The sequence below is a fragment of the Lissotriton helveticus genome, chromosome 8 (genome assembly GCF_964261635.1).
Source record: "Lissotriton helveticus chromosome 8, aLisHel1.1, whole genome shotgun sequence".
In the NCBI taxonomy this organism is placed as follows: domain Eukaryota; kingdom Metazoa; phylum Chordata; class Amphibia; order Caudata; family Salamandridae; genus Lissotriton; species Lissotriton helveticus.
This window is the reverse complement of record NC_136069.1, coordinates 1,461,047,774-1,461,070,898: the sequence shown is the minus strand read 5'-3', so window position 1 is coordinate 1,461,070,898 and position 23,125 is coordinate 1,461,047,774. Positions and strand designations below refer to the sequence as shown.

The following is a 23,125-nucleotide window of genomic DNA, read 5'->3' as shown; positions in this document are numbered from 1 at the left end:
CAAGTGGAAGAGATTTTACATTTGGTGTATGGAGAATGCTCTTGATCCGATTCATGGTCAGGAGCAGGTGATTCTCCCGTACTCATTACACTTGGCAAGGTCAGGCCTGAACTACCCCTCCATCAAGGTTCACTTAGTGGCAATCACAGCGTATAGGAAGTCTCCTTTCCAGACCTCATTCTTCCTGATGCCTGTGGTTAAAGGTTTCTTAGAGGCGCTTAAAGTGTTTCTTCCAGTGAGGTCCCCTTCTCCTCCCTGGGAGCTTAACATTGCACTTTCCAAGTTAATGGTTGCTCCTTTCAAGCCTATTTATAAGGCATCTTTGCAGCATTTGACCTGGAAAGCTGTTTTCTTTGTAGCCATCACCTCAGCCCACATAGTGAGTGAGATTCAGGCCCTGTGTTGCAAGGAGCCTTACACAGTTTTTCATGCCAATAGTGTGGTGCTGAGAACACATCCAGGCTTCCTCCCCAAGGTGGTCTCGGATTTCCACATCAATCAGCCCATCACACTACCTACTTTCTTCCCTCAACCAACCACTCCCCCCGGAGAGATCTTTACACTCCCTAGATCTCCGGAGGGTTTTGAAATTTTACCTGGCAAGAACTCTTCCACTTAGGAAGTCTGACCAGCTCTTTGTTAATTATGGTGCAACTAATACCGGTCTGTCAACTTCAAAAAGGTCTATCTCCAGATGTATCGTTTCCTGTATAGCTCTGTCTTATCAATTAGCTAACAAAGCTTCACAGGGCAAACCCCGTGCTCTTTCCACTAGAGGGAAAGCTTCTACAACAGCTCTCCTTCGCAACTTTCTGATATCTGGGATTTGCAAGGCGGCTACATGGCGCTCAGTACATACCTTTACCTGCCATTACTGCCTAGATTCAGATGCACAGGCCGATGCCCAAGTGGGACAGGCCTCTTTGAGGAATTTGTTTTCATAACTGCATTGTAAATGTGATATTGATTCATGTTTTTCTGTCTACTTGATTGCTCGTCCGCGAGACTTTGGGTATGGGCTTGCTAATCTATTCATAGACTAGGACTATTGATGAGTATCCCCTAGATGGGAAGGATTAGTTACTTACCTGTAATCCTAGTTCTCATCCAGGGGTATACTCATCAAAGTCATAAGCGACCCACCCACCTCCCCGGACGAGCATTACTGCAATGTTATTGTATGAGGATTGCGGATTCACTCAGTTGCTTTTGCATCTACAAAAAGAACTGACCTAACTGCCACCTGTGGTGCACCATTTGTAAAATATTAAGTGCAGGTGCTCAAATTATTTAAGGAGGCCACTCACTCCACTGACTCCACCCACTTCCTCTATTGGCTCCACCCGCCCACACCCAGAACTAGTATTGCTGAACGTGCCATAACAAGGGTTTTACCAAAATCTACAGGTTGAAAGATCAGGAAATGAGCCATGTGCATCGTCATAAGGATGCACTACAGGACAGTCTATAGCCTGTACTGTGCACCTGTGGCTGAGGGTCAGTCACTAGCCACATGTCATTGAAGCACAGATGGGCCAAGCTGTGGCACAGCAAGATCCTGAGGAGGTGCCTGTCACCCACTGGGGTTTAAGTCTGAAAACACCACACATCCACCCAGATAGGTGAAGACTGAGCACCACACCCATGACATTTCACCTCCACATCCCTAGCCCACAGGAAGGTGCTCGGCAGTGGGTAGAGAGCCATGCGAAAGACAGCTCCTGTCTGGAGTCCAGTGCTGCAGCGAGCCGACCCGGGTAAACTCTGAAATTAAAGCCCTGCTGTTCATTTCTGATGATGCTTATTCTGGAAAGTCACATATCTGAAAGAAACAGGTTAGTATTAGATTCCTTACCTTAGAATATCCCCAGGTGTCAGTCTGGATCCGGAAACTTTTGCGTAGCAGTACCCCTGCGCGTCGGTAGGCGTCGTCTGCAGGCGTCCCCTGCGGCTCCGCGTCGTCGGCGTCGTGCGCCGTGATGACGTCGCTGGAGTATATAGACGCCGCCTCCGCGCGCTGACGTCAGTTCTTCTTTTTTCCGCGCCAGTTAGCGCAGATCCGAAGAGCAGTACTCCGGTCTTTTGACCAAGTGTTTTGTTAACTAATTAATCTTCTACGGTGCCGGTAGGATGCCCGGTTTCAAGAGTTGCGACGAGTGCGACCGCCTGATGTCGGTCACCGACCACCATCGACTCTGCCTCCGGTGTCTGGGCGCGGACCACGACGTGGAGTCCTGCGTCGACTGTCGGGCCTTGACTGGGAAAGCTAGGCGGGAGCGGTCCCGCAAGCTTCTCGAGCTCCGAGTGTCGGCCCCGCGTCGAGAGCGGTCCCGGTCCGGTCGGAGGTCGAGGGAGCGGTCGAGGGAACGATCGCGGAGCTGCCATGAGCGCTCCGGGAGTCGCCACCATTCCTCCGGTTCGTCAGGTAAGCGTAAGAAGTCGGGGCGTCGTCATCGCACCCCCGACTCCCCCCGACGCCCGCGTGATGCGGCCGGGGGCTCGGGTGGCCCCGCGTGGGTCGCCGTCTGCCCCATACCCGTCGGTCCCTGGGGAAGGCGCGTCGCGCGAGGAGTTCCTCCAGGCCATGAGGGCGAGGTCTCCTCCGGCGAGGCCTACGGCGCCTGCGGGCCCGTCGGTCCCGTCTGGGGGCCCGAGCGGTTCGGGTGCTCCTGCTCCGACGCCGCCGGTGGCTCCGGCCCCGGCGCCGCTGGGCCCCTCAGGTTCGTCGCCGGCTGGTCTACCGGCCTCTCCGGCGTCGGTTCCTTTGGGCCAACCCGTGGTACCGCCTCCGCGCGGTGCAGCGACTCCGCCGTCGGTTCCGGCCGGCGTCGGGTCCCCGACGCCACGCGGCGCCACCCCCATTCCCCCTCTGACTCCTGACGCGGAGTCGGACCGGCGTCGTCCGACGCCGGATCCGGCGCCGATGGGGCCCATTGACCCCGAAGTCTATATCGTCGATCCAGAATACGGCGATGAGGACGAGTATGGAGAGGGTTGGGAGGGGTCTGAGGACCCTTTATCCCGTGCCTGCCAGTATGATGTGGACTGGGTAGGTGATCTGGGTGATGCCAGTGGTCTGGACGAGTCGCCCAACCCTGGGTTTGTCTCCCCGACCCCTGTGGCGTCTGAGGCAGGGGCTGCCTATTCGGTGGTCCTGATGAGGGCTGCCAAGGCCTTGAGCCTTGAGCTCCCCGTCGCGAAGGTCAAACCGAACATTCTGACCGAAGTGTTTAAACCGCAGTCATGCCCTCAGGAGCCTCTGCTGCCGTTTAATGAGGCCCTGACGGATGTCCTGTTGGGCACCTGGTCCAGGCCCGCTTCCGGTGCACCGGTTGACCGGAATGTTGCCAGGCGTCACCGTCCGTGCTCGGACGACCCTGCCTTCCTATCCACCCATCCCTCCCCGGAGAGTCTGGTGATCCAGGCCTCCACTTCACAGTCCGCATTCCCGTCGGCTCCGCCCGATCGGGAATCAAAGCGGTATGACCAATTTGGTAAAAAGGTCTTTTCCTCTTTGAGCGCTGGACTGCGGTCTTGTAATACCGCGTGCCTCTTGGGCCGCTACACCCACTCCCTGTGGGATACGGTCGAAGAGTGTTTGCCGCAATGCCCCCAGGAAGTGCGGGACAAGCTCACCCGGGCCTTGGTTGAAGGCCGGGATGCGGCGCGGTACTCGATCCGGTGTGGTCTTGACACGACCGACTCGCTGGGACGGGCTATGTCCACGACGGTGGCGATTCGTCGCCATGCTTGGCTGAGATCTGCCAACTTCTCGCCAGACGTCCAAAATGCCCTCATGGACATGCCATTTGATGGCAGTCGCCTGTTTGGTGACAAGGCGGACCACGCGCTGGAGCGCTTCAAGGACTCCAGGGTCACGGCCAAGTCCTTGGGTCTTTCGACCCAGCGCCAGCAGACGGGTTCGTTTCGCCCCTTTCGTGGCCAAGGGAGGGGCGGTCCCACACGTGCTGCCAGCCACGCGCCGCAGAACGCTCCCCAGCGCGGTGGCGGCAGTGGTTTCCGCCGTGGTGGCGGTAGAGGGCAGCGGCGAGGTCAGTCCACACCTCCCCCCACTGCTGCATCCAAGCCTTCCTAGTCCGAGCTTTCGGGCTCACGTGACGCCAGTGGGTGGCAGGGTTCGCCATCACCACTCCTGCTGGCGCGCGATTACATCGGACAGGTGGGTGCTGCAGCTCATCCGAAGGGGCTACTCCCTCCCCTTCGAGTCCACTCCTCCAGCCATGCCACCGCAGAACCACCGTGTGTCGGGGGACCACTTGGCACTTCTGCAGGAGGAAGTTACGGCCCTCTTGGCCAAGGGGGCCATCGAGCGCGTTCCTGGGCCAGAAGTAGGGTGTGGTTGCTACTCCCACTACTTTCTGGTGCCCAAGAAGGACAAAGGAGGCCTGCGTCCTATCTTGGACCTACGGAACGTCAACGGCTTCCTCCGGAAGGAGAAGTTCAAGATGTTGACTTTGGCTCAGGTCTTGGCTGCTCTAGACCCACAAGACTGGATGGTAGCGTTGGACTTGCAGGATGCGTATTTTCACATCCCCGTCCTGCCGGCCCACCGGCGTTACCTGCGGTTCACGGTAGGCCAGGAGCACTTTCAGTTTATCGTGCTCCCATTCGGCCTTACCAGCGCCCCACGGGTGTTCACAAAAGTGATGGCGGTGGTCGCAGCTCATCTGCGCCGGTTAGGGGTTTCAGTCTTCCCCTACCTCGACGACTGGTTGTTGAAGGCGGGCTCGCCCCAAACAGTCGTCCACCACCTTCAGATGACGGCGGACCTCCTGCACGAGCTGGGGTTTTCCATCAATGTGCCGAAATCACACCTGTGTCCCTCTCAAAAGCTCCTTTTCATCGGAGCGGTTCTCGACTCGGCGCAGTTTCGGGTTTATCCTCCGGAACGGCGGGTCCGGGATATTCAGGCTCTGATTCCCATCTTTCAGCCGTTATCCCGGGTTTCGGTCAGGTTGACGCTGCGGCTTCTGGGGCTGATGGCCTCCTGCATCCTACTGGTGCATCACGCCAGGTGGCGGATGCGGGCTCTGCAGTGGGACCTGAAGTTTCAGTGGGCCCAGCATCAGGGCAACCTATCCGACCATGTCCTGATCTCGGAGGGCACTGCGAGACAGTTGCAGTGGTGGCTTACGGACCGCGATTGGGTCAGAGGCAGATCCCTCTCCCTTCCCCAACCGGAGCACGTGGTTGTGACGGACGCGTCCCTCCAGGGCTGGGGTGGCCACTTGGGAGAGGCGGAGATCAGAGGCATCTGGTCTCCGGCGGAGTCCCGGCTCCATATCAACCTGTTGGAGCTGCGGGCGATTCGCCTAGCACTGAAGGCATTCCTCCCCTTTGTCAACGGGAGTGTAGTGCAGGTGTTCACGGACAACACCACCGCCATGTGGTACTGCAACAAACAGGGCGGTGTGGGGTCGTGGACCCTTTGCCAGGAGGCTCTGCGTCTCTGGCAATGGCTGGAACGTCAGGGCGTGACTCTGACGGTTCAACACCTGGCAGGTTCTCTGAACGCCAGGGCGGACGAACTCGGCCGTCGGTGCTCGGTGGATCACGAATGGCGTCTGAACTCGGACGTGGCGAGAGGCCTCTTTCAGCAATGGGGAGAGCCTTGGTTAGATCTATTCGCCACAGAAGAGAACGCGCAATGTCATCAGTTCTGCGCGTTGGAGTTTCCAAGACGGCACTCGCTCGGCGACGCCTTTCGGCGCGAGTGGAGTTGCGGTCTGTTGTACGCCTTTCCGCCTATACCACTTCTGCCCAGAGTGCTGAAGAAGATCAGGCGCGACCGGGCCCAAGTTATCCTTGTGGCTCCGGACTGGGCTCGAAGATACTGGTATCCCGAGCTACTCAGCATGACAGTCGGTCCCTCGATCCGCCTGCCCCTTCAGGAGGACCTTCTGTCGCAGCAGCAGGGGACGGTCCTCCACCCGAACCTGTCCAGTCTCCACCTCCATGCTTGGAGATTGAGCGGCGACAGTTGAGGCCATTTGACTTGCCTCCTGAAGTCTGTGATGTAATTCTGGCAGCCAGGCGTCCCTCCACAAAGTCGGTATACGCCTGCCGGTGGAACAGATTTGTGGCATGGTGCACAGCGAAGGCTGTGGATCCCCTTTCTGCCCCTCTGTCTGAGGTTCTCCTCTTCCTCCTTTCCCTTGCCCAGCAGGGCTCTGCTCTGGGCACTATCAAGGGCTATCTTTCTGCCCTTTCCGCCTTCTTGAGGCTACCTGATCAGCCATCTTTATTCAAGTCCCCTATTGTGTTAAGAGTCTTGAAGGGCATCACGCACATGTATCCTCCAACTCCGTTCGTGATGCCTCAGTGGGACTTGAACCTGGTTCTGACTTTCCTGATGTGCGCTCCCTTTGAGCCCCTTCATTCCTGTCCTCTCCGTCTTCTCACTTTAAAGACGGCCTTCCTGGTTGCCATCACCTCTGCCAGGAGAGTGAGTGAGCTCCAGGCTCTTTCTATTCAACCTCCTTTCTTGTCTGTTCATCCTGATAAGGTGGTTCTTCGGACTAGACCTTCTTTCCTGCCCAAGGTAGTCTCTGCTTTTCACATTGGGCAGTCCATCACCTTGCCCTCCTTCTTCCCGCCTCCGCATCCTTCAAAGGATGAAGAGCGGCTCCATCGTCTGGACCCAAAACGTGCGCTTTCATTTTACATGGATCGCACACGCCAGTTCCGGGTGGATGACCAACTGTTTGTTGGCTACGTGGGTGAGAAGAAGGGAAGGGCGGTACAGAAGCGGACCATCTCTCAGTGGGTCGTCCTGTGCATCAAAGCATGCTACTCTTTGGCTCGGAAGGAGCCTCCTGTTGGGCTGAGGGCCCATTCCACTCGGGCTACGGCGGCTTCTACTGCCCTGGGCCGGGGAGTCCCCTTGCAGGACATTTGCCAGGCGGCTACGTGGGCCTCGCTGCACACCTTTGCGAGGCACTACTGCCTGGACAGTCAAGTCCGGAGGGACGGCTTCTTTGGCCGTTCGGTCCTCCAGGACTTCCTGGTGTAGGTTGTATTGGTTCGCAGACCCACCTCCGGGGTTGGTATTGCTGGGGTATCTATTCTAAGGTAAGGAATCTAATACTAACCTGTTTCTTTCAGATGAACAAGTTACTTACCTTCGGTAACGATATATCTGTAAGAAACAGTAGTTAGTATTAGATTCCTTACCGCCCCGCCCATCCTCCCCGTTCTGCGAACTGATACCTAGGGTTAAGGACATCCCTTTCAGGGCCCTAGTTTCAAATGGCACCAGTGTTAGTTCTCACATGGCTCTGCGTGTTCTGGCGCGGAAAAGCTGTGTGCAAAGAACTGACGTCAGCGCGCGGAGGCGGCGTCTATATACTCCAGCGACGTCATCACGGCGCACGACGCCGACGACGCGGAGCCGCAGGGGACGCCTGCAGACGACGCCTACCGACGCGCAGGGGTACTGCTACGCAAAAGTTTCCGGATCCAGACTGACGCCTGGGGATATTCTAAGGTAAGGAATCTAATACTAACTACTGTTTCTTACAGATATATCGTTACCGAAGGTAAGTAACTTGTTCATTCACACCTGACTACCCCACCCGTTCTCCCTAGCTGCAACCGGACCTGACCCTCCAAAACAGAAGCATCATGCAATGCACTTGCAGGAACGCAGGCTCGCAGTCGCAATATCCAATCATAACGTAATGTCTCGCAACCGCTGCACCCTAAATACAGCAGCAGCCTTGGCCCTACCACAGAGAACAAGACATGATTCATTGTGATATTATATATAATATTTATACAATCTATGATTTTTAGGTGAGCCACACCAATACTTCATAGACAAAAGTTGCAGTTGAGCTCTTTTTTGCAATTGCTGTTCATATTGAATTTCCTGCTTGATAAGGTCCTCTAAGTTGTTTATCGCCACGCAATGTCCGGTTTTATTTAGCATTACTCCATATGGACATAAACAAAACATTCCAGTCTCCTCTAACCATTCCAAGCTTCAAATCGGGTAAACTGTGAGAAAAAGTGGTGATGAATGTTCAAGGCAACAGCAAAACAACCCTCTCCCTTCCAGCCTCCTGAGAAATTCACAAGTTAAGCTGCTACAAATTACTTCAAACAGAAACAGTGCTAATTCATCCCAGAAGATAACTGTGGGTGCGCTTGTGTAAATTACGTGAAAGTGGCACAAAGTGTGTGCGAAAAATGTGTGTGTGAGTGATAGTGGTATTTTTTTATTGGGCCGAAACGCAAATAATATAGCGTGCATTGTTTACATTCTGCTGTTTTAATTAGTTTCAAGCTCAAAAGTAAATGTTTCCGATGTGAAACTACCCCCTTGTTTTTGGAAAAAGACACTCATTTCAACTCCATCAGTCGCCATGAGCCATGGAGCCTGAGGTTCTCCAAGCAGCTTGCCTGAAATGTGTAGTATTCATTTGTTGTGCAGTGCAGATGGAAACTGCCACATGAAACGTGGCACAGCCCAAGACTTTGAGATGAATGCGCACGTTTAAAATATCTGTGAGCGTTCACACACAAGGCCTGTCTGATAATCATTCAACTGCTTGATTTACATCTAAGGTTACTACATGAATGGAGATGCTAGAGCCAGGGGTCCTACAGTGGGCCAATTTGCGCTAGAAACCCAAACATAGATAACCTGCAGGAACTTCTGTCCATATGTGTCTCACTGGGTTATGCCTAAAACTTGTACTGCTGCTGCAGACAAGTGCTGTAACCTGCCCTTTTTCATTTGCAGATTCTGCAAAAAGAAAAAATGCCGGTTTACATATGCGGAAAAGCACTGTCACTGGCAATTTACTCCGGTAACCCATAAATTGGGAGATCAGGTGTGGCAGAGGAAAGGGGCCGTTGAGTCACGAGGTGCTGAGCTTGAAAAAGCATAGTTGACAGTTAGCTTATACATGTATTTACTACAAAGAAATTGGTGAAAGAGAACACACAATAGTAAATTTGTTCCAGATTAATTAATAGTGACTTGTTGTAGTACTATCTACTACTCTCTTACCTGTGACCTGCAGTGTCCTTGGCACTGGCTCCATTAGATCGCTGGCAAATAATGTGTTACTCTGCTGTAGCCTACTGGCAAATGCCTGCAATTACAGGTTTTCTCTATGGCAATAAAGCATTGTTGTATGACAAATGTTTACTGCTCTCTTTATTCCTTAGGGTTTGGGAGAGTATAGGTGCTACTATACAAACCTATGTAATTTCAGTATTTTTGGCCATTGTGGAAATATTTTAGGCTGCATATATATATATGTTTTCACATATGCATATATAGGTATATATATATGTATTTTCCATATGCTCCGGGAACCCGCACATGGACGGGGATTATTCATAGATATTGACTGAGTATACCCCTGGATGAGAACTAGGATTACAGGTAAGTAACTAATCCTTACTTACCTTCGGTAACAATATATCTTCATAGACCATCGCTCACTGGTTGGGGAGCTCATCTCCAGAAACACACAATTCAAGGCTTGTGAAGTCAAAAGCAAAAAGCTTTCCACAGAAATCTAGAGCTGCTAGCAGTGTTTCTAGCACTCAAAACCTTTCAAATTCACCTTTTAGGCAAAGCTGTCCTAGTTTGCACCGACAACATGACAGCCTTGTATTAAATACAGAAATAAGGGGGAGGGGCACTCTCCAACTGTCATCTAGCTCGAGACATTTGGAAATGGCCATACACCACAAAATCTATCTCCTAGCAGAACACCTTCTAGGAGTAAACAATCAGATTGCCGACTTTCTCAGCAGACATAAGCAGCAAATCCTTGAGTGGGAACTTCACCCTCAAGTTCTCCTCCCGTACTTTCAAAGTTGGGGGTTTCCTCAAATAGATCTTTTTGCCATACACAAAAGCAAAATGCCCAAGCTCTGCCTCCACACCCGCTCTCCAAAGGCTTTGCACTATGGATGAACTGGTCCGGGATATTTTCCTCCACTTTTCCGCCTCTCCCACTCATTCCATCAGTGGTTCGGAAACTCAGGCAAACATCCCTCATACTCATTTTAGTAGCTCCCACATGGGCCAGTCAACCTTAGTTCACGACCCTGCTTGGAGCTATCAATAGTTCTACATCAAAATCTGCATCTCACATCCAGTCTCCTCACACAGAGCCAAGGAGAATTCAAACAGCCAGATCCCAAAGAACTGAACCTAGCGATCTGGCTCCTGAAGTCAGTTTGGTTCTCTGAATCTTTCACCAGACTGAACATTATTAGAGAGGCCAGAAGACCTACTACAAGAGCTTGTTACGCAGCTAAATGGAAGCGTTTTGTTATTTATTGTAATATAATCCATCACCTTGATTCTTCCATACAAAATATCATGTAATTTGTTACACTTGCAGCGGTCAGAATTAGCTTACACTTCTATCAGTTTACATCTCTCTGCGATAGCTCTATATTTGCAAAACAGGCAACACTTATCTCTCTTTAAAGTACCAGTTATCAAAGGTTTTATGGAAGGACTAAAAAGAGTTATACCACCAAGACTTCCACCTGCCCCAGTGTGGAATTTTAATATAGTCCTCACACAACTAATGGGCCCACCTTTTGAACCCATGCATAAATGTGAACTGCAGTTTCTCTCGTGGAAAATCTCTCCTCATTGCAATCTCTTCACTGTGGAGAGTGTGTGAGCTACAGGCACTAACCTTAAAAGAACCTTTTTTCCAGCTTCACAAAGTCAGTGGTTCTTCGTACCAACCCTAAATTTCTACCTAAAGTAGTTTCTGCCTTTCTTATCAATCAACCAGATTCACTTGCAGAACGAACTCTACACACTTTAGACAAAAGAAGAGCCCTCTTATACTACATAGAAAGATCAAAGTCATTTTGTAAGACTAAACTTTTTGTTGCTTTTGCTCCACCTCACAAGGGCAATCCTATTTCCAGATCAGGTATTGCCAGGTGGATTGTTAAATGTATTCAAACTTTTTATGCAAAAGCAAAAAAGAACTTTAACAATACCGCCTAGAGCGCATTCCACTCGCAAAATAGTGGCTGCTATGGCTTTCTTAGGAAACATTCTCAAAGTTGACATTTGAAAGGCTGCAACATGGTCTACACCACACACGTTCACCAAGCACTATTGTGTAGATGTGTTAGCAAGACAACACGCTAATGTAGGCCAGGTAGTACTTAAAACACTCTTTCAAGCAACTGCAATGGGTACATGTTAGCCACTGCTTTGGGAAAATACTGCTATATAGTCTATGCAAAGCATGTGAACTACAGCTCAGATGCCTCGAGCGCATAATGTTACTTACCCAGCAAACACCTGTTCTTTGCATGTAGCGCTTCACATGCGCCCACCCTCCTCCCCTGGTACCTGCTGCAGTTCTTTCTTACTTTATATACATACGCATGGGCATCTCTATTCTACTCTTACTAACTCCATTCTCACCCTCTGCGGGAAAACAGTATCACAGTGGAGTCGATTCCAATGTGCACTATCACTGAAAGGAGTCACCTACCTCGTGACTGCAAAGACTTCTTCGAAGAAAAACAACTTACAAACATCCGGACCCAACACTAGATGACAGGAGTATGCACAGCATGTAAATCTACAGTTCTACATGCCAAGAACAGATGCTTACTGGGTAAGTAACAGTTCGAGGCATGTGGGCTGCTGAATTCATATCTATAGCATAGATCGCCGCCTAGTGTTGGGTCCGGATGATTGCACATTGTTGTCCTGGAAGAGTCTTCGAAGTATCATGAGATAGGTGGCGCCTCCCCTGGACTACAGTGCGCATGGGCATCGACTCCATCCTCAGATTGTTTTTTTCCGCCATTGGGTTCGGATGTAATTTCGTTATCTCCAGTTCGGAATCAACATACACTTTTTCGAGGCCTGTAGGCCTTTTCGAACCGTCGGTATTGTTTGCGTTCGGTCCCTGGTTCAGTTCCAACTCAGTTCGAGTCGGATATCCGGGGAGTTGTTTGACTCTTCGGTGATCGAGGCCCAGTCGACGCAGCAAGACTTTCGACGGCATGGAACGGAGTCTGTTCAAGAAGTGTCCCGTGTGCGGATCGAAGTATCCCCACATTGACGTCCATCCAGTGTGCAACAAGTGCCTGTCGCCGGACCACGACTAGGCCAGCTGTATGGCCTGTTCCAGGTATCGTTCGAAGAAGACGATTCGGCTTCGGCGCGCCTCGAGGCCCGGCGCTCGGCCCCGGCACCGGTGAACATCTTCGACGACGAAGAAGCGGACGAACAGGTTCAGATGCAGATTTCACCTCCAATGGTGGACATCGAATACGACTATGAAGCGGATGTCGAAGGCCGAGACGTAGAAGTCGTCGACGAGGTAGGAGACGACAATGAGGCCTATGGGGCCATGGAAGATAGCTCGGAGGAAGAGCTATGCCCCGTTCGTACAATTACAAAGGCTCAGGTCGAGGGATCGCCACATGGCCTTACCCAAGACCTTATACCAGCATCCACGGCCCCGCCTTCCGGCCCGGCTACGGACACTTCGGCAGAGCCGCCATTGTCGAAACCGAAACTGAAACCATCGGTGTCGACAAAAACAAAAATGGTCGAGGCGCCATCGAAACCGAAGACATCTGCTCCCCCATCAACGCCATCGTCTTCCGAGGTGTCGGGGCTATCGAAGCCGAAGAAGGCTATCGACCCGGTCAAGGTGCCAAAAGTGGTCAAGGACGTCGAGCCGAAAACCAGAAAGGGCGTCAACTCTGAGTCAAGCAAGGCCGTCGAGCCGAAGTCCAAAAAGACCGTCGAGCTGCAGTCAGGCAAGGGCGTCGAGCCAAAAACTGGGACCCCGAAGCCAGTAGTCAAGGCCGCCGATCCGAAACCGTCGACGTTAACGTCTGCGGCCACGGACAGAGATCGTAGTGCTCCTAAGACGGATGCTCCTACGCCTCGATCAGAAAAGCCGAAGTCATCGACGCTCGGGTCTCCCCCTGTGGGTGGACCGAGGTCAACTGACGGGTCGACGAAACGGTCCGCTTCCTTTACTAAGCAGGTCTCGGACTCCCTCAAGCGAATTAGGGACAAGGCTTCAGCGTCGGAACCAAAGACACCTTCCACCCCGAAGCAAGCTGTCCCGACGACAAAGACTTAGACGCCGATCCTCTTCATGTTGGCGCCGAAGGCCTTCGCACCACGGTCGGTGCCCAAGGACTCTGTGGTGTCGAAGCTGACTCACCCGGCTGGGAGCTTGAAGCATCGACCACCCTTACTAGAGGAGCAGTCGGAGCATTTCATCGATGCCGACACCGGGAAGCTTACGCTTTACAAAAGAAAAATCACGGCATCGCAGCCTTTGGAGTCATACACAATTCCTCTAAAGCGCAAGAGGCCTGCTCCAGAATCACCGGTCTTGGTCGAACCGATAGCTCCTCAGACTCCAAGACTTGCAACGCCCTCACCCACTTACTCTGATGGGGAGGATGCCGGGGAGCAGGATGAGGAATACAATTTTCCTGTCAACACAGAGCCTGATGAACAACAGGACTCATGGGTAGAGGCAGGTGACTAAGGGGATCAGCACGCCGTCCTTGACCCTCAGGTGTATAACGTCAAGACCTCTCCCACTGAGGATTCTGCGGCATTTAATGCCTTGATTGAAAGGGCAGCTAAAAACCACGACGTTGAAATGCATGCTGACCCTGTAGAGGTGGACTTCCTCTTTGACACTTTCTCAACTACTGAAAAGACTGTAAAGACTCTTCCAATGCTGAAGGGGGTCCTTGAGCATGCTGCGGACATTTTTAAGGAACCCACACGGTCAAGGGTAGTGAACCCTAGAATTGGGAAAAAATACAGACCGGCACCTGGCGATCCTACCTACATCAAGGGCCAGTTGCCATTGGACTCTTTGGTAGTTTCTAATGCCCGCAAAAGGGCGAATTCGCAGACCACCGGTGAAGCTCCTCCCCCAGACAAAGAATCTAAAGTGCTGGAGGCATCAGGAAAGAGAGTAGCAGCTCAGGCGGCCAATATCTGGCGCATCTCTAACACGCAGGCACTCTTGGCTAGATACGACAGGGCACACTACGACACACTAGAGACCCTGTTGCAGCATATGCCAGATCAATATAAAGAGGCAGGGGAGATGCTTATCCAGGAAGGGAAGCTAATCTCGAACGCTCAGGCAATAGAGGTGTTTCCAGAGGCCAAATGTCACAGCAAACACAATTCAACAAAGGTGGGGCGCAATCCTCTTACACCAAGCAGAGTAGAGGAGGATACCGCGGCAACAGCACCAAGGGCAGAGGCAGGGGCAACAACCACTCCCGTTCCTCCGCCACCAACAAACAGTGACTCCCTGTCACTGCCCCCCGACCATCCAACACCTGTCGGGGGGAGACTCCAGCAGTTCCTGCCAGTCTGGAAATCCATCACCACAGACAGGTGGGTCAGGAAACTTATCCAGTTCGGCTATTGTTTGGAGCTAACATCCACTCCACCCAACATACCACCAAAACACCATCCTCTGTCCACAGAGCATTTGCACTTATTGCAGCAGGAGGTTCTTGTCATGCTGCAAAAAGGCGCAAAAGAGCTCGTGCCAGTGGAGGAAGAAGGCACAGGGGTCTATTCCCTGTACTTCCTAATCCCAAAGAAGGACGGGTCTCTCAGACCTATTCTGGACCTAAGGCCCCTAAACCAGTACATTCTCTCAGAACACTTCCACATGCTAACACTGCAGCAGGTTCTTCCGTTGCTCAATCAGGGAGACTTCCTCGCAACCTTGGATCTCAAGGATGCTTACTTTCACATCCCACTCCATCCATCCCACAGGAAATACCTCAGGTTCACCATTCAGAATCGGCATTACCAATTCAAGGTCCTTCCTTTCGGGGTGACCACAGCCCCCAGAGTGTTCACGAAATGTCTGGCGACAGTGGCGGCGCACCTCAGGAGACAAAACATCCATGTCTATCCTTATCTGGACGACTGGCTGGTTCAGGCAAAGTCAGCCCAGCAGTGCGCTGCAGATATGTCCCACACCATTCACCTTCTTCACGGTCTGGGCTTCTCACTGAACTATCCGAATCGCACCTTCAGCCAGCCCATGTGCGGCAGTATCTGGGCGCGACGATAGATACTCTGGCAGCCACGGCTCAGCCAAATTCAGTGAGGATCGACAACATCCAGTCGCTAATCCAAAAGTTCTGACCGCAACACTCACTTCCAGCGAGAGTGTTCATGCAGTTGATAGGCATGATGGCCTCCTGCATCTTCATAGTCCCGCACGCAAGGTTGCATATGCGTCCGCTCCAAGAATGCTTGGCACATCAGTGGACTCAGGCTCAAGGACAGTTGAACGACCTAGTGTTGGTGACCGGTCGGGCATACAACTCTCTGCATTGGTGGAATCCACACAACCTTTGCAAGGGCCGACCGTTCCAAGAGCCTGTGCCACAGATTATCCTGACGACGGACGCGTCTCTCCAGGGATGGGGAGCTCATGTGCTCCACTACACGGTGCAGGGACTATGGACGACGCAGCAAAGAAAGATGCACATCCACTACCTAGAACTGATGGCAATCTTCATGGCACTCAAGTCCTTCAAAGTACATCTGTGCAACAAGGTTGTGTTGCTCCGGACGGACAACATGACGGCCATGTACTACATCCAAAAGCAGGGAGGTACCCACTCTCAACAGTTGTCTCATCTGGCTCAGAGCATGTGGAAGTGGGCCATTTAGAGGAACATCTTCCTCATGGCGGAACACCTCCCGGGCAAGGACAATCAGATGGCGGATCTGCTCAGCAGGTACAGCCACCAGATGCACGAGTGGGAGTTACATCCATCAGTACTCCGCCCGTACTTCCAGCAGTGGGGTCATCCAGAGATAGACCTGTTTGCCAAAAGGGAAAACGCAAAATGCCAAAGCTTTGCCGCCAGGTTCCCTCACCCACAGTCTCAAGGCAATGCGATATGGATGAACTGGTCAGGCAGATTTGCGTACGTTTTCCCCCAGCACCTCTCATACCACTGGTGGCAAGAAAGCTAAAGCAGCACTAGATGACACTCATCCTGGTTGCTCCAACGTGGGCACGCCAACCATGGTACACCACGTTTCTAGAACTCTCCGTGGTACCGCATCAAAGGCTGCACCTCACACCCAGGCTCTTGACGCAGAACCATGGCGACATTCAGCATCCAGATCCGCAACAGCTCAATCTGGCGATCTGGCTCCTGAGGTCTTAGAGTTTGGCTACCTTGATTTGCTTCCTGAATGCATGGACATCATCCGGGAGGCAAGAAAGCCCACTACCAGAGCTTGCTATGTAGCGAAATGGAAGCGGTTTGTCATTTACTGTACAGAACACAACATCAACCCGCTAGATGCATCCATTCCTAATATCATCTGCTATTTGTTACATCTTTACAAATGCAATCTAGCGTATCATTCCATTCGGATACACTTATCCGCCATAGCGGCTTATCTCCAGAACAGGCAGCATCTCTCTGTTTTCTGGGTGCCTGCCATTAAAGCCTTCCTAGAGGGGCTGAAGCGGGTCATCCCTCCCAGAACCCCGCCAGCTCCTGTGTGGAACCTCAATGTGGTCCTCACCAGGTTGATGGGCCCACCTTTTGAGCCTCTACATTCATGTGAGATTCAGTTCTTAACATGGAAAGTGCCTTTTCTCATTGCCATTACGTCTCTACGACGTGTTAGTGAGCTACAGGCGCTCACTGTACAAGAGCCATTTATTCAAATTCATTCCAACAGGGTGGTACTGCGCACTAACCCTAAATTTCTTCCTAAGGTGGTTTCGCAGTTTCATGTCAGACCATCAAACTGCCCGCATTCTTTCAGAATCCTGAGACAGTGGCAGAAAGAATGCTCCACACTCTTGATGTCAAACGCGCTTTAATGTACTACATCGATAGGACAAAGGATTTTAGGAAGACACAACAACTCTTTGTTGCCTTTTCGCCACAGCACAAGGGCAACCCCATTTCCAAAGCAGGGATAGCCAGGTGGATCGTTAAGTGTATTCAGATTTGCTATCACAAGGCTAAGCGCACTTTAACGGTCCCCCCCCAGAGCCCACTCCACCCGCAAGTTGGGGGCCTCCATGGCGTTCCTGGGTAATATTCCTTTGGAAGATATTTGTAGAGCAGCCACATGGTCTACACCACACACATTTACTAAACATTACTGCGTAGATGTGCACTCCAAACAGCAGGCAGCTGTAGGACAGGCTGTTCTTGAAACACTTTTTCAGACTTCTGCAGCTGGCACAGGCCGCCGCCGTTAATGGAGGGACTGCTATGTATTCTATGCTATAGATATGAATTCAGCAACCCACATGCCTCGAACTGAATATGCTACTTGCCAGTATGCATCTGTTCTTGGCATGTAGGGCTGCTGACATTCATATCGCCCGCCCTCCTCCCCGGCGCCTGTAGCGGCTGCAGACTTTCTTGCATTTACTCTTAAGCATGGCCATCGCTTACACTATTACACTCCATCTTTGCCACAATGGCTAAAAACAATCTGAGGATGGAGTCGATGCCCATGCGCACTGTAGTCCAGGGGAGGAGCCACCTATCTCGTGATACTTCGAAGACTCTTCCAGGACAACAATGTGCAATCATCCGGACCCAACACTAGGCGGCGATCTATGCTATAGATATGAATGTCAGCAGCCCTACATGCCAAGAACAGATGCATACTGGTAAGTAGCATATTCATTATTCTACTTATCCTTAACTGTAGTTCTCCAGTATTGGAATCTTTTATAGACCCGCCGCTTACCCTGGAAAAGCTCACCAATATTTCTCCGTTATTTCTATCTGTATGCACTAGTGCTGGGAAAATCTGAGGGACTCGAGGTTCTCTCAAGAAGGTTCTACAGGGTGGTGTCATCTGATTGTTTGTTTTCCAAGTTTGGTCCTTTTTTAAATAAACACTAGGATATGTTACTAAATAAGGAAGCCTTAAGCCTTTATGTTCCATGTCTGTTAAGACACAACTTTTTTCAAAGGTCCCGGGGCTCCCATCTCGACGACGGGGAATTATTCAAGCATGTAAATCTATGAAAGATTCCAGTTCAGGATTTAGTTAACTGCCCCTTTTTGCAGGGTTAACCCCACTTTTTGCCTGACATTTGATGCAACCTGTCTTGATGTGCCCTGGGTTGCTGCCAATCAGGTTCCCAGATCCTGTATTCTCTACCAAGAGTGTGCCATTGTATTCACAATTGGCACCTCCCTGGCCACAGGTAAGCCCCTTGTAAAAGGAAGGTGCCATGGGTACCAAGGCCACTGTGACCAAGGAAGACCTTCAAGAGCTGCAGCACCGTAACCCACATACACTGCCGTTGCAGGCTGCGTGTTTTGGTGCAGAGGAAAGTGGGGAGTTGACTTGGCACACATCCTTGTGTGCCATGCCTGCAATCTACTACCTGAGGCCTAGTTAAGCCACCCCTCTAGCAGGTTGCAACATTTAGGCTATGATTCTCATGTTTCCACCCTTGACATGTCTCATTAAGAGCGGCTCTGAGACTCCTTGTCCTTTTTGCCTACTGCATCCGGCTAGTGGACCACGTTAGATGGCACTTGCTGGCTCTTTAGTGGGATATGAAGTCTTAAAGCGCTCAGTACCAAGGGGACCTGTCTGATACCATCTAGGTGTCTGAAAAGACTGCGACAGATCTGCAGTGGTGCTTTTTGGAACAGTTACATGTCTGCTTTGGTTGCCTGTTAGCCATCTTTCTTTAACTCACCTGTTCAAATGTCGTTTTTGAAATGGCTGATCTATATGTTGCAGCTAAAGCCTTTTGTGATGCCCTACTCAGACTTCAGTCTTGGTTCTTACATTCTTGATGTGCATCCCATATGAGCCTGTGCACAGCTGCTCCCTGGTATTGCTCACGTTGAAGACCATGTTCCTTATTATGATCATGTCAACTCGTTGTGTGAGTAAGCATCAGGCTCTTCTGTCCAGAACCGTACACCATCTCCTTCTCGGATAAATTGCTGCTGAGGACCAAGGTGGCATTCCTCACATAAGGTGTAACGCTTTTCCAAATTGGGCAGCCTATGACTCGAAGAGAGCTCTGAGTTTTTACCTCGATCGCACCAAAGATCAGTGGGTGTAAGATCATCTCTTCGTGGATTTCTCAGTCAGAGGAGAGGCGGGGGTAGCAGTTAAGAAACAAACCATCTCCAAATGGGTTCTTCTTTTGATAAAGATTTGTGTGGTCGGGCCAAGAAACATCATCCGGAAGGCATGGGGGATCATTACACAAGAGCAAAAGCTGCTACCAATGCACTAGTGCGTAAAGTATCTGTTTTGGACATCTGGCGGGTGTAGCAGGAAGTAATTTGCTTTCAGGCCTTCAGTATTTCTGGGTTTGAGCAATTTCGCAGACCCAGCAACTGGGAAGGTACTGCTTTAGTATCTAGGCACAAGACGAGGAATCTGCAGTTAAAAATATCTAGCGGAAGAACACATTGCTTACCTTCGGTAATGCTCTATCTGGTTGGTGACTCCCATTTCTATGGAATGGTCTCCTTTGGTCCATACTAAAAAGATTCCAGTTTGAGATCTGCACATTGGCATAATTTGCTTCCTTGTGAGATTGTGCGGACATATATCAGAAAACAACTGACCTTAATATGAGTTTGTGGCGATTATATTGTGTCCCCAATGTCACTTTCGGGGCAGGTTGGACCTGATGTGGAATTGTGATGACAACTACTGCTGCATGAAGGACTTGTTGGGGAAAAATCTCTGGATCCTGCCTGGGGGTACTCACAAGGCGAGGAATCTGAAGTTAGGTAGACTCCACCACATAGAGCATCCACCAGAAAGAGTGTTACCGAAAGTAACTTGTTTTTTAACTCCACATAACCATTGATAGAACATTTTCAGTTCAACTTGAAGAACCGTTTCAGATAATTTAACAGATCTCCTCTTTGCGACATAGTGTGAAAAGACCAACATCCACATAAGTGGCAGCAGTGGACAAAGCTATGATCCATTAGAACACATTTCTAATTTTACAGATAGCACTGGCCTGTAGCTACTTATTAAAGCCCTTACTTAATGTCCTGTTACTCGTAAGTAGTTTTTTTACTTTAGTGGCCCTGGTGATTTAACAGAGAACTAGTTGTAGTTGAGGCTGCTAATTCTGTATTAAAATGAAATTGATAAACACATAATGTTTAGCATTTACTGTGGTTTGTGAACATTTGTGGAATAAGTGGATAATCAAGTATAATAGTAGCCTTAAACATTTTTGAAGACTGTTTTGAAGACAATGTAAAAAAAACTTGTTTTGTTTTTCTACAAACGGTAGTGTTTGTAATAGAAAAGAATGTTGTTTGTACATTTCGACTTGCTCTAAAATGAAGCACCAAATAAAAATGTTCTAAATTTCCTCCTTCTGACCTAAAACATAAAATGTTTTACTTTTAACATTTTCCTTATCGAAATAGGACTCATTTATACAAAATGCACAAGATTCAGCTTTTGTAAAATGTTGATAACTGTTAAAGATAATAGCAAAACAAATTTGTAAATCTGTGTATTTTTCCCCGCAGGGTTTCCCACACTTGGCTGGTATGTCACATCCGGGTATGATGCACCCACTGGCTTTGCCTCATCTTCCTGGATTACCACCAATGCCTGGTTTGCCTCCACCACCTTGTCCTCCCCCTAGACCTAGTTTACTGCTAGGACCACCACTTCAGACGGGTCTGCCCCCTCATTCAGGTTCCTTGCTTCTGCCAGGTCTGCCACCCCAAACTGGTCAGACATTACAGACATTTCCTCCTGCACAGGGAGGTTCACTGCCCCTGGCAGGGCAGCCTCCTCCACTGGCGGCCCAGCAGCCACCTCCGCTGGCGGGCCAGCAGCCTCCTCCGCTGGCGGGCCAGCAGCCTCCTCCGCTGGCGGGCCAGCAGCCTCCTCCGGCGCAGGCGGGCCAGCAGCCTCCTCCTGCGCAGGCGGGCCAGCAGCCTCCTCCTGCGCAGCCGGGCCAGCAGCCTCCTCCTGCGCAGGCGGGGCAGCAGCCTCCTCCAACGCAGGCGGCCCAGCAGCCTCCTCCAGCGCAGGCAGGCCAGCAGCCGCCTCCTGCGCTGGCGGGCCAGCAGCCGCCTCCTGGGCAGGCGGGCCAGCAGCCGCCTCCTGGGCAGGCGGGCCAGCAGCCGCCTCCTGGGCAGGCGGGCCAGCAGCCGCCTCCTGGGCAGGCGGGCCAGCAGCCGCCTCCTGCGCAGGCGGGCCAGCAGCCGCCTCCTGCTCAGGCGGGCCAGCCACATCCAGTGCAGGCTGGCCAGCCGCATCCAGTGCAGGCGGGCCAGCTACATCCAGTGCAAGCGGGCCAGCTACATCCCCTCCAAATGGGCCAGCCACTCCCACAGGCTGGAGGTCCACCTCTCCACCAGATCGGCGGCCAGCCTCCCTTTCCGATGGGCGGCCAGCCTCCCTTCCACATGGGTGGCCAGCCTCCCTTCCACATGGGTGGCCAGCCTCCCTTCCACATAGGCGGCCAGCCCCCCCGCCAAATGGGCGGCCTCCCTCATCACACTGGTCCACCATCAATGATCCCTCCTCCGCAGCTTCCACCTTACCCAAGCCTTTTAGGACCCCCTCCTGGATTTGCCCATGGGATTCCTCCACCACCTCCTCCGCCACCATTCATGAGGCATGGCTTCAATCCAGTTCATATGCCACCAGGTATGTTACTTATATTTTCCTAACTGTATTATTTTGTACGGATTGTAAGGAAACCTGCTCTGTCACTTTCAGGCTTCTAACCTCCAGAGTCTAAACATGCAGCACGTTCATAAGTATTCTGTTATTTTCTTTGACTCTGAATAAGGTGCCTGAGCAGAAGAGTAAACGCTTAACTTTTTCTATAAAACTGTTTTTGAGCTTCGTTCCAAATTGTTCAAACTCTACTTTATTCTCATAATTTTTTGTAAAGTAGGTCTTCAGTTTAGATTTTCTTTCACTTCTCTGCTCAGACTCTTGAGTAATTTTTTTCTGACAAGTTTTTGAGGCTTGGCCTCAATTGGGAGCTTTGGGGGTGGGTGGGGAGGGGTTATATCGTTCTCCAATGGTTTTTGGAGTTTTCTGTTTTTCTGTAAAGAGAAGAGGAACTTTTTTCCCCATGAAGTTGTTGTTTGTATGGCAAAAATATATTCTGCATTGCTGACCTGAAAGCCTATGCACTTTTGAAATATGTTATCTTAAACAGTATTGGGGGGCAAAGGTAGAGCAGGAACCATGGAGTGCCTGTACTCCTATCTGTGCCCCTCTCTCCCTTCTTCTAAAATTCAAAGAAAACATCCCTCCCTGTTCTTCCCATTTCTTTGCACCTTTCAACTTCAAAAGAGGCCTATGGCAATGGTTAGAGCCCAAAACAATGCTCTCACATCAAAGGTGAAGATTCTGATGTCACAGTCTCCTCCTAATAAAGAGGATAATATTGAAACGCAACCTGAAGCTTTGATGACAGTCCATATAGAATTATGCATAGATCTTGGATGCATGCTTTAATGTATGTCCCATAAAATAATTTGACAGATATCACACCTGAAACCTGTGCTATTTACTGGTAAATGTTGGTGAATTCCTCAAGAATAGGGAATGCATAACGCAGTGAAAATAATCACAGCACCAGACGGTCAAGTTGCCTGCTGCGTCCTAGTATCCTTATGCCTCCAAGGAGCATCATCACTGCAATTCTTTGCAGCAGGAGGCCTTAGTTAGTTACATAAAAACTTGGTGACAAGTATTCTGGGTCCTTAATAACCACGCTGATAGAGCAATGGGAAGCAAATTTGCTGAAAATCTGCTCCATCAGATCACTTATTGTCCAGAGTGCTACTTGTCCAGTGAACCTCACACTGAATTGCATAATCTATGGGTTTGTAGCTATGACGTGTGACAACTGTCTCTTCCGAAAACCTCAACATTGTGAAGTTTTTTAAGCTGAACATTTGTTACACTATTAAAGTATGATTAAGTAAAAAGTTTGATTCTACAGGGCTAAGTGAGCAAATAACTTTGGATGTAGAGAACCCCATTATGAAGATATTGTTTAATATGCTTGTATGAAAATGTGACTCGAAGATG

At 50.7% G+C, this 23,125-nt stretch overlaps 1 protein-coding gene across 1 annotated transcript in view; it reads left to right on the top strand.

Moving 5' to 3' along the window:
• Positions 1-23,125, top strand: part of SCAF4 (SR-related CTD associated factor 4) — a 1,013,644-nt gene that overhangs the window by 733,902 nt on the left and 256,617 nt on the right. Inside the window, exon 20 of the mRNA XM_078658400.1 lies at positions 20,587-21,721. Within this exon, the coding sequence (XP_078514526.1) occupies positions 20,587-21,721 (1,135 nt within the window). The remainder of the gene's footprint in view (positions 1-20,586; positions 21,722-23,125) is intronic.